We start from the raw sequence: 11,056 nt of genomic DNA, 5'->3' as shown, positions 1-11,056 counted from the left end.
GTGACGCTGACAATGAAGAGTAACCATAATGCCTAGTCTAGAAAGTCTTCAATCTCCTCACCCCGAACAGAGCCTGTAGTCTGGTTTCTGGGAGCAAGCCATGGTATGTGTTGAGCCCTGTTGTGGGATATCGGCCTGTTCTCAAGGGAGAAATCTAGGTAGAAGAGTAAGCAATGCAGATCAAATATGTAAAGGTTTGAAACCGGGTGGAAAGGGCTGTGGGAGGAGCCACTCTGCAGAACAGAGACAAAGGTTTGGAGATAGGAAATGGTGACTTTGGTTGGTGTGAGAATCTGCCCAGCCAGCCAAGGTCTCCAGCTGGTGTGGGGAAGGTGACGAATTCTTTGAACCTTCTTTGGTGGGAAGGAGGGTGGAGGGATCACTCCAGTGACCTAGTCCACGGCTCCCACTGCCTATTCATTCACTCATTCGTGTGTGTGTGTGTGTGTGTGTGTGTGTGTGTGTGTGTGTGTGTGTTTTGAGAGGGTCTCGCCAGGCAGCCCTGGCCAGCCTGCAGTTCCAGCCTGCAGTTCAGAGATCTGCCTGCCTCTGCCTCCCTCCATCACCTGCAGCCTCTAGTCGTGGATCTTTGAGTGCTGTGTGTGACAAGGGGTTGAAGCTCTACATAGGCTGCTAGGAACCCTATTGAGTTCAGAGACAAGTGAAGCACAGATGACAGTAGGAGGGCTAGGAAACCATTCAAACCACTGTCTTTTTCTTTCTGCTTCAGGAAGGAGCTGGGCTTGTTCCCATTCTACAGCCTAGGAATCTGAGGCTGCGTCCTTAAGGAAGATCCAGACGCCCCTTGGGGCCCGCTGCTCATCAAGTCCTTGGCCCTCGGGGAGGCTGCGAGCCCCATCGGACTTCCCATTTCCCGGAAAGGCTGGAGAAACGAGTGTGTGTCCTGGGACGGGGGAGTCCCTTTCCCCGCCCCTCCCCGCCCCGTGGCCACGGCGTGGCTGAGCCCGGGGCGGAGCTGGCGTCTCCTCGCGGACGGGCGGCGGGACGGCGGCCGCAGCCCGGGGCAGACAGGCGGACAGTCACGGAGCCCGGCCCGGCGGGATCACCCGCAGTAGGACGACCTAGCGCGCTGCGGTGCGGCGGCGCCGACTGAGACCGGAGCTGTCCACCTTGGCGGAGCGCGTGAGTGAGCGCCGCGTCTCCGCACCCCTCGCGGCCCAGTCTTGCTTCCACTTTCAGTTCTTCTTGGTCCTTGCCTGGCACCTTTTAAAAGCGGCCCCAGCCCGAAAGCAGGCTGGCCACAGTCCTCAGCCCCGGGTCCAAGGCTTAGCGCCCTAAGTCCGGGGTGGGGGTGGCGGTGGCAGTGGCTGGTGAGGGGGCGTGTCTTCAAGGGCGGAAACGTCAGGCTGGCTCCTCTGGGTCCTAGGACCTGTTTGGCCCTAACAGCTGAAGATAAAGGGATGTTTTTAGGGGCTGGAAGGAAGCTGGAGCGGGTCTGGCTGAACAAGTGCTGTGTCTTATGCTCCTACTTTTATATTAGATCTTGTGCTGCAGGGCATACCAGGCTAGATTCTGAGTTCAAACTGGGGCTGTTTCTGAGCCAGACCCAGGGAGGGGCAGGTGTGTCCCTGGCAGGAGGCTAAATATTAGAAACAGGCTGGGTCAATCAATCTGTGCTCTTCATCTGGGAAGATTAGTGAGCAAACCTCTGGGCACCCACCCAGTAATTAAAGTGGAGGGACCACGGGGAAAGGGGAACAGAAGCTGTGCGAGAAACAATCTCAGTGATGGCATGGGGAGAGAGCAGCAGTAACAGGCATAGGAGGGCACCTGCTCTTCCCTTACCTCCTTACTCAGCCTCCATGTTTACTCTTTCTAGAAAAAGTTCTGGGCCTTAAAGTTCTACAGCAAGAAGATGGGGCCTCTCTACTCCCTTCCTCTCCCCTTATCTACACTAGGCCAGTGACCAGACAGAGCAGGAAAAGGGTCCTTCGTACCTTGTCATAGGCTAAGTCCTTCTTTATCCCAATCCTCTACTTCTTACAATTTGCTATGCAAAGCCAGGCTCCTCAGATCCTCTCCCTGGACTTCACTTTCCCCGTCTGTTCATGTAGGTTGAGCCTCTTGATTTCTCAGAGCTATTTAACTTGAAGAATTGTGTTCCTCTATGTGTATGTGTGTCTGGTATTGTGGGCAAGTGCAAGCAGACATGCAGGTATGGAGGCCCAAAGTTGGCAACAGTTTCTAACTCTCTCCAATTCATTTACTGAGGCAAAGTCTATTTAAAAAATAATAATAATTACATTTACTTGTGTGTATACATATACACACACTCGTACCACAGTGTACATGTGGAAGTTAGAGACAGTTTGTGGGGGTTCTCTCCTTTTTCCATGTGGGTTCCGTGAAATCAAACTCCAGCAAGCAAGTTTTCCCACTGAGACATCTCACCAGCCCAAGGCAGGGTCTTTCTGAATCTGGGGCTTCCAGGGATCCCCTGCCTCTTCCTCCTAAGTATTAGGGTTACAAGAAGCCACCAGGCCTTGTCAGGTTTTTCACGGGTTATGGGGATCAAAACTGCTCCTCAAGCTTGCTGCAGTCTCTTTACCCAGCGAACCATCTCCCCAGCCAACTCTAAGACTCTTGAGTCTAAACTTTCCCTAAAACCAGGCCACCAGCATTATGCCAGTCCTGACTTAGTCTAGAGAGGGCTAGTGACAGAAATGGTCAAAAAGCAGTCAACCACACAAGGTTGAGATCTGGAGGAGGCTGATGAAGGAGGTAGCATTCGGCCTGATGGAATGTGAAATCCGGAATCAGCCAGCAAAAGACACAAGGGCAGGAGAGAAGGGGCATGCTCAGGGGTTAAGGAGAAGCCCAGGGTGACTGCTACTGGGGAGGTGGGGTGGAGAAGTTAGGGCGTGGAGTTGAAAGGCTGAGTGAGAGTCTGTAACAGTCAGTAATGGGGTGATCATATCAAGGTGGAGGTTCCTGAAACCGCACTGACTGCATGAGTGATTTTGGAAGCCCTGGCCCAGGTAGAAGCTACCTTCCAGTTGGAAGGTAGCAACTGGAGTGTACAGAGCTCTTCATTCAGGAAGTTTAGGCCCCGGCCTGGCATTTCTTTGGGAAGAAGCTGTGTGTGTGTGTGGGGGGGGGGGGGGTGTCAGAATAAATGAGAGAACCTTCCTTGTCTTCAAGCTTCTCTCAAGAGGTCAGGAACTCTCTCTGCCCTCCACACTGCTCTCATTTTTCCTGTTTGTTCCATTCTGCCTGCCTGCTGTGATGAGAAGGAATAACTGTCCAAACATTTCTGTAAGTTGGATTTGTGGCCAGAAGTAACATCAGTCTATGCTCCATGCCTTTGTTACACTAACCACCTTATTCCCACCCTCTCTTCCCCCATCCTGCCACAGCAGTTAGCAAAGATCTGAGAAAGGAACCTGCTTCAAAGTCAGGCCAGTCTGAGGTGAAGGATAAGCTTTGTCCGCCACTAACTTGAGCCTCATTCAGTGTGGAGCTAGGCTCAGAGCTCAGACTAACCAAGGTTGAGGAGGGGTTAGTCAGCATGGAGCCCAAGCTCAGTGCCCAAGCCTAGTGATTAGGGTCTGTCAGGGTCTGCACTCAGCTGTGGTTGTCCCAGTCTCAGCGATTGCCTGGATCTGCATTGGTGGGACCGATGAAATGCCTAAGATGCTCTGAAACCTGACTGCATCAGGGTCTTCAAGGATTTACATGGACTAAATCTGTGGTGATGTTAGCAAGGCAGTTTTGAAGCGGGTTTGGTCCCAGGACTTTGAGAGCTCTGATTGATGCCCCCTGGAGTCTGCTCTGAGTCTGGGATCCTTCCATTCTAAGAGGCAAAGCAGACATCCAAAAGGACCAGCAGGATGGGTCTGGCTGCTCTCCCTCCAACCCCCAGTGCCAAGTACATAGTAGGTGTGCTGGTAATCTATGGAGTGTCAGGTGCAAGGGGAAGGCCAGTGGCTTATTCAGGTTTGGGAAGGAGGTCGGCTTGGAGGAAAGGAGCCAGTTGTAGCATTCATCAGAGGAAGTAGCGCTCTTCGAGACCTGCCACCCGCCCCTTCCTGCAGCCTCTGCAGCCACACTTAAGGCCACCCAGCTGGCCGTGTGAGGGCCCTTTCCTCTTTCAGTGTAAAGAAAAAGGAAAGGACATTTTTGGTAGAAAAGTCCCTTTTGCTCCCTGGGAATCCCCGGTGGCCGGATGGTCTTCGGGATATCCCAGAGGAAATCAAAGCCCATGGCCCACCCCTTCAACCCCCTCCCACTCTCCACCCTGGTCCCCTCTAGCACAATGCAGCTAGGTTCTCTCACACTACACAGCTAGCCTATGGGGCTTCCAGAGAACACCTTATCTGAGTCCCCTGTTTCCTGGTTAGCCTGCAAAAGCCTCTTGTCACTTCTGTAATGGTCAACAGTTAAGTCCTGTAAGTACTTGTCTGGAGCCCAGGCTACACTGCAAGATTCAAAGAAAGCAGGGAGGGGGGCTGGAGAGATGGCTCAGTGGTTAAGAGCACTGACTGCTCTTCCAGAGTGACCTGGGTTCAATTCCCAGCACCCACATGGCAGCTCACAACTGTCTGAAGATCCAGATGCAGGGGATCTGACAGCTTCACACCAATGCACATAAAATAAAGTTAAATAAACCATAAAAATAAAAAAAAAAAAGAAAGCGGGGAGGAAGCTAAACAAAATGAAAGGCATGTGGGACTGCTGGAGGGTGGGGTGGGGGCTAAAGTACTCCCCGAAAGATTAGCCATTGCTAGGGCACGAGCGTTGGGAAGTCAAAGTTCATTTTCTAAGGCCCTGACCACCTACTTCTGCCCTTGTCCCTGGCAGGGCATCTCCAGGTCCCTGGGTCTGGACATCCAGCTCTACTAGGCCTGGCCATGGCATTGTGCCTGAAGCAGGTATTTGCCAAGGACAAGACTTTCCGGCCCCGGAAGCGCTTTGAGCCCGGCACACAACGCTTTGAGCTCTATAAGAAGGCACAAGCCTCACTCAAGTCTGGCCTGGACCTTCGCAGTGTGGTGAGGCTGCCACCTGGCGAAAGCATCGATGACTGGATCGCTGTGCACGTGGTGGACTTCTTCAACCGCATCAACCTCATCTATGGCACCATGGCTGAGCACTGCAGTGAGACCAGCTGCCCAGTCATGGCGGGCGGGCCTCGCTATGAGTACCGCTGGCAGGATGAGCGCCAGTACCGAAGGCCTGCCAAGCTCTCGGCGCCCCGTTATATGGCATTGCTCATGGACTGGATCGAAGGTCTCATCAATGATGAGGATGTCTTTCCGACACGTGTTGGTGAGCACTGTCAGGCTGGAGAGTTGGCCTAGCCAGGGAGGGTCGTTCCTCTATTATAGATCCCATATTGTAGAAAAGGAAGCCAGTTGAGGTAGGATCTTAGTTACAATCAAACATTTGCCAAGGACAACCTGACTCCAGTTTGGGGATCCTCATGTCCTCCTCATGGAGCCAGAACTCAACCCTCTTTGCCCAGCAGCACCTCTCAGAGATAAACCATACAGATCCTGCCCAGCCAGGAAAGGCCACGAGAACCATGGGAAAGGCAGTGTGTGCACAGACCCCACTAGGGACTCTCCCAACAAGACCACAAACGCTGCTTCTCCCCTTTCCAGACCAAGTAACACCCTGTCATGCTTGGGCTGATCTGGCTTCCAGCCTCCTGAGAGTCCCCTTTGAATTCTGGCCCCAGAAAGGGAAAGATTGGAAGCTGGATCAGCTCAAAAGGTACCTTTTCCTCAGTACTCCATAGTCAGGTCCAGGCCGTGGGGCCTTTCCTTACCTCAGATGGACCTGGGCTGGGAGGAGGGGAGGGAAAGGAGATGAATGATTCACCCTGGCCCAGGCTCCCCACCCAGGAGACACTGTGTTCATCACAGCAGCCTTGCCTGCAACCCAGGTCCCAGCACCCATCTGAGCTACGGGGATTCGAATGGGTGGGGCAGATGGTCAAGCCCAGAGGGAAAAACTCTGAATGCTGAGGAAAGCGGGGCACTGAGTCACAATTCAAGTCTGCGGCTCCTCCCCAGCTGCCGCCACCATTTCCCATACTACTGTGTACTACAGGACCCTTCCATTTTACACGGAAGCACACTGAACAGAAAAAGGACCAGAACTGGAGCCAGGTGTGGTGGGGCCCAGGTGCCATAGTCTAGAGGGGTGGGATAGGAGTTGCAGGGACGAGGCTGGACTCTCCAAGAAGCAGAGCACAAGCTCCGAGGAGCAGTGAGAAAGAAGTGGGTCTGCGGAGGTGAATGGACTAGGGCTCAGTCTGCTCCTGGCTTTTATTCTCCTCTAGCCTACATCCCTGGGCTGGTGAGCCCCCGGGTAAACTTTTAACTGGATAACTGGAAGATTTTGTCATAGCAGACTAGAGAGTGTAAGCCACCAGGATCCCTGTCCTGGATTGGGGTCTGTGCACACACTGCCTTTCCCATGGTTCTTGTGGTCTTTCCTGGCCGGGCAGGATCTGTATGGTTTATCTCTGAGAGGTACTGCTGGGCAAAGAGGGTTTGAATGCTGCCTGCAGTCTGTACTAGTGAATAATTACGTGTCCTCCGGCAAGTGGCCTCCCCTTCACACATCACCTGCATTTTATCATATCTAGAGTGACTATCAGACCCATCAGCACAATCGAAAGAGCAGAGGACAGAGGTGCAAAGGGCCCAGCTCAGGGCTGGACTCACAGAGGGAATTTCCTTTATGTTATTGGCTCTCTGAAGGAACGAGTGATATCGGAAGTAGTTCTTGAAGTATTAGCGTGGAGGGGAGGGTGTGAGCCAGCTGTGAGACTCGGAAGCAGAGGAACTGGGGTGTGGCTGGAGAGCAATCAGGGTTGGCACATTAAAGGCTTTCCTCCATGCCCTACCAGGATATTAAGACTTAACCCTGAAGGCCCGTGTTCTTAAAAACTGGCTCACAACCTCCACAGTGGACTGTCTAGGAGAGGGTGATGTGCATATCTCTGTGGGTGCACAGGTTTCTAGAGACAGGTTAGGCCATAATTTTCACTGTGGTCTGAGGCAGACTGGCCGGTGACAAGCTTGAAAAGCCCTGCTTCAGGCAGTGGGAAATGGGGACGGTGATCTGTGTTACAGCACAGGGACAGGAGGCACTTTTTGATCTGTGCTTCATTTAAAAAGGAAAGTTGGGGACTACTGGGGTTAGAGCTCAGTGATGTGAATGAATTCCTGAGTTCAATTCCAACAAAGAGGAAAAGTATAGGAGAAAACCAAGCCCTTGCTCTGCCTTCCTCTATGGGTCCTGCACTGAGGAGAGGTGAGGAGTGCCTGTGGGAAGGGATGGAGTTTGCCCTTAGGATTTTGACCCCCTCTTCCATCCCTCTCCACCCCCAGGAGTTCCCTTCCCCAAGAACTTCCAGCAGGTCTGCACCAAGATCCTGACCCGCCTCTTCCGAGTCTTTGTCCACGTCTACATCCACCACTTCGACAGCATCCTCAGCATGGGGGCAGAGGCACATGTCAACACCTGCTATAAGCACTTTTACTACTTCATCCAGGAGTTCAGCCTGGTGGACCAGAGGGAGCTAGAGCCACTGGTAAGGCCAAGTCTCCCTGACCCTTCACTGCCAAGGCTCGTCCTGAAAGTTCAGTTCCAAAGGATTTGTATGAAACTTCCATATCCGGGTAGATAAGTGAGGGAGACAACTCATTTACCACTGGATTCAGTTCGCTCATAGAGAAGTCTTGGAGGTGTCAATTTACAAACCCAGATCTGCTGCCATGGTTTGCAGCTATAGTGGGGGAAGAATGAGGCCCCCCAAACCCCATGATTTGGCAAGGAGTTGCCCAGCAGGCTGAGCTCAGACTAACCCTTCTTTACTTTGTGTCTCTACAGAGGGAGATGACAGAACGGATCTGCCACTGAGTCCAGATCTAGATGTTGTTGCCTATCAACTGGACCGTCGGACACAGTGTAGCTGGGAGAGGGGACCCTTAGCCTGTCGGTAGAGCAATCTGAAGGCCTGTAGGACCCCTCTACATACCCAACACCTCTGGACTTCTCAGAAGTCCGCCTGGAGAAGGGAGGGCTTCAAAGTGGGCAACTGAAGCAAAGGAGTTTAGCCCCTCACATTCAGTCCAAGAGTAGGGTAGGCTTCCAGGTTCCTGCTCTGATATTTCACCCTTTCACCCTACCATGGTGGGTCCCAAATCTATTTGGGGAATATGGATGTGGCTGAACTGGTGGCAAGAAAATTGTGAGAGTGAGTGCCTGTATCTGAGCAAGCGGGTAGGTGTGTGTGCGCGCGAGGGGTGGGGGTTTGATTGTGGGATTTGTCTGAGAGATTCAGGTCCTTTCTGGCACATAGTAGGCCCTCATGTTGGATGGGTGGGTGGGTGGGTGGATTGATGGATGGATGGATGGATGGATGGATGGGTGGATGGATGGGTGGATGGATGGATGGATGGATGGGTGGATGGATGGGTGGATGGATGGATGGATGGGTTGATGGATGGGTGGACAGACAGACAGGATGATCTAAGTCCGTGACCCTTTTAGGAGTAATGACAGCTTTGTTCCCCAGCTCAACTCTGACCATATGTACAAGTGTACAGAATGTGCATGTAGTTGGAGTGATACCTCTGGATCTTCTAGAACACCGTTTTCTATCTACATGAGTCCCATGCAGTTGAATGGAGGCTAGAAAGTTCAGCTTTGCCCTGAATTCCTTAAACCCCTGACCTACCACCATGTGGGCTGATTTGCTCAGCCAAGGATGTCCACAAATTGTTATGTCACTCATCTTTCTGCTTCCAGGAGGGTCTGATAACAATAAGCCTCTAAGCTACTGTGGTGGCACATACCTTTAATTCCAGCATTCATGAGGCAGAGGCACGAGGATCTCTAAGTTCTAGGCCAGTCTGGTCTACATAGTGAGTTACAGGACAACTAGGGCTACACAGAAAAACCCTGTCTCAAAAGACAAAACACAAAACAGCAAAGCAAAACAGTAAGCCTCTTGAGGATTGAGATTGATCCCTCATGTCCACAAAGGTCCCTGGATCTTCAATTGAGACTTGAGATACTTCAGGCTCACACCCAGAACCTACTGACCTGACTGAAGAACAGCACAACATAGCCCTCTAAAACAGAGCTACTGGAACCTGAATTGGGACATCTGGAGTCTTTTCTACTGTCTCAGGACACGGAGGATCATGTAGCTGGTGGAGACCTTCTCATCCTGAAAACACCTGCCTCCACCCAACCATCCCAAGACATACCAGCTACTTGGATCTCCAAGCACGGCTATCCAGAGAGGCGGGGATGCTCTTTCAATAGCCATTACTTAGTACCTCCATGCTGAGCCCTGTGCACAGGTAGGGAAACCATGATCCTTCCAGAGCCTTAATCCTGAGAGGCCAGGATGGAGAACAAGAAGTAACACAAGAATCCTGTCTGTCTCTCAGTGTACAAAGGAGGAAACTGAAACCCGGAAGCTTTTTTAAAGCTGGTATAAAAGCCAAGGCTCTTGACTTCTACTCTAGGGTCTGCTGATGTGACACCGAGATGCTTGTGGAAATAGGGTTTGTCAAATACTCTCTAGGACACAACTGTTCCTGTTTTGAACAAGGATTTCTAGCCTGATGCCAGAGAGCCCCACCACCCCTGGGTTGGCTCAAGTTGGTTACTGAGACAAACCTCCAAAACTAGGCCTATCGTTATGGTCTAGGAACTGCCTGCCCTCTGAAGAAACAGCAGGGCTCTCCAGATCAGCAGGACCTGGAACTTTCTCTGCCAGCTCTAGAAAAGTCCCAAAGAAAGCATGCTGTCCTACAGCTTTGGCAGTGGTTCGGAAGTAAGGAAAGTGGGTAATTCCCCATAGTGGGCTACAGGACATATTCTGAAATCTCGGCTGTGAACAGGGATGATGGGGGTGGGGAGGGAAATATATTTTTGTGAAAAAGGGAAGATTTTGCTATTTTTGGTAAAAATAAAAGACAAACTAAATCAACCACTGATGAGAAGCTGTGGTCTGGGTACCATCTGGGTCTTGGCGGATTGTTGGAAAGACCTCCAGAATGGGATTAAAGGCGTTCTATGCTCAGCTCCTGACCATATGGGCATAGTCATGACTTACCCAGTCTCCAATGTGAGGACACCCAGGTTCTCTCGGGGCTCTACATTCTAGACAAGCTAACTTGGGAGCCTTGAGGAGGGTAAGAGAGGAACTTAAGGAACTCTGACGGGGAGATTTTGTTTAGGCACTTGGCACTAGCTATCCCCATTCATATCTGGGAGGTGTGGAGGAACCAATGGCTAAAAGTGCAGTGGGAAATTCAGCCACAACCCCATTCACAAGAGAGGAAGCCTCTCTCAGGACTCAAGATAGGAGAGGTACGGCAGGTTTCACTCCAGATCTTATTCCCCAGAAGACAGCATTCCCTGCCTCTACACCACAAGGCACTCAGACAGGAGTTAAAGCAGTTTGGTTGTAAACAATCAACAAAGGCCAACCTAGAGCTCCTTCTACACCTGCAAAGGAGCCAGTAGGAACCTGGGAGGTGGATGCCTGTGCTCTAGCCCCAGCCAGCCCCGAAGGTCTCATGGCAAGTACCTTCCCTCTCTAAACCACTTCTTATCTACTTTATGGTCAGAAGTGGTGAGCTAGCAAGATGGCTCAGTGGATGAAGGCATCTCCTGCCCAATAATGCAAGCTTCATGGCCTGAGTTCAGTTCTCAGGACCCACGTAAAGGTGAAAGGAGAGACACCACTCTGGCATGCATAGCCACACACATGCATCACATACACAGTAGTAACTTGATTTTTATTGTTTTGAGACAGGTCTCATCATGTAGTGCTGGTTAGCCTGGAACTCACTCTGTAGACTAGGCTGGCCTTAAACTCCTAGGGATCCACCTTTCTCTGTCTCCTGGGTATTGTGATTAAGGTGTGCACCACCACACCTGGTATAAATGAACTTTTAAAAAAAGTGGGAGTGAAAGTGAGTGATCCCTAAGCTCCCTCATTCTCAGACCGTGGACACAGATGATAGTGACTTAGCTAATACTGGCTATGTCTGGTACA

The 11,056-nt window shown here is 51.6% G+C and overlaps 1 protein-coding gene across 1 annotated transcript; it reads left to right on the top strand.

The window, feature by feature from the left end:
* Positions 1 to 891: 891 nt before the first annotated feature.
* Mob3c (MOB kinase activator 3C) lies at positions 892 to 8,338 on the top strand. The gene is made up of 4 exons (XM_041652647.1): positions 892 to 1,143; positions 4,822 to 5,289; positions 7,365 to 7,567; positions 7,867 to 8,338. The coding sequence occupies exons 2-4, from the start codon at positions 4,872 to 4,874 to the stop codon at positions 7,894 to 7,896; spliced, it is 651 nt and encodes a 216-aa protein (XP_041508581.1). The 5' UTR covers positions 892 to 1,143; positions 4,822 to 4,871; the 3' UTR covers positions 7,897 to 8,338.
* The last annotated feature ends 2,718 nt before the right edge of the window (positions 8,339 to 11,056 follow it).

This window comes from Microtus oregoni, unplaced genomic scaffold, assembly GCF_018167655.1.
Source record: "Microtus oregoni isolate MIOR12 unplaced genomic scaffold, Mior012 000005F_ref0000423, whole genome shotgun sequence".
NCBI lineage: Eukaryota > Metazoa > Chordata > Mammalia > Rodentia > Cricetidae > Microtus > Microtus oregoni.
The sequence above is the reverse complement of the archived record's forward strand: the minus strand, read 5'-3'. Positions and strand labels throughout refer to the sequence as shown.

Bases quoted from the DNA above. Each gene is read 5' to 3' on its own strand.
- Mob3c (XM_041652647.1), top strand. From the start codon at position 4,872: ATGGCATTGTGCCTGAAGCAGGTATTTGCCAAGGACAAGACTTTCCGG. The intron at 5,290-7,364 runs GTGAGCACTGTC...CTCCACCCCCAG, and splicing joins TGTCTTTCCGACACGTGTTG to GAGTTCCCTTCCCCAAGAAC. The intron at 7,568-7,866 runs GTAAGGCCAAGT...GTGTCTCTACAG, and splicing joins AGAGGGAGCTAGAGCCACTG to AGGGAGATGACAGAACGGAT.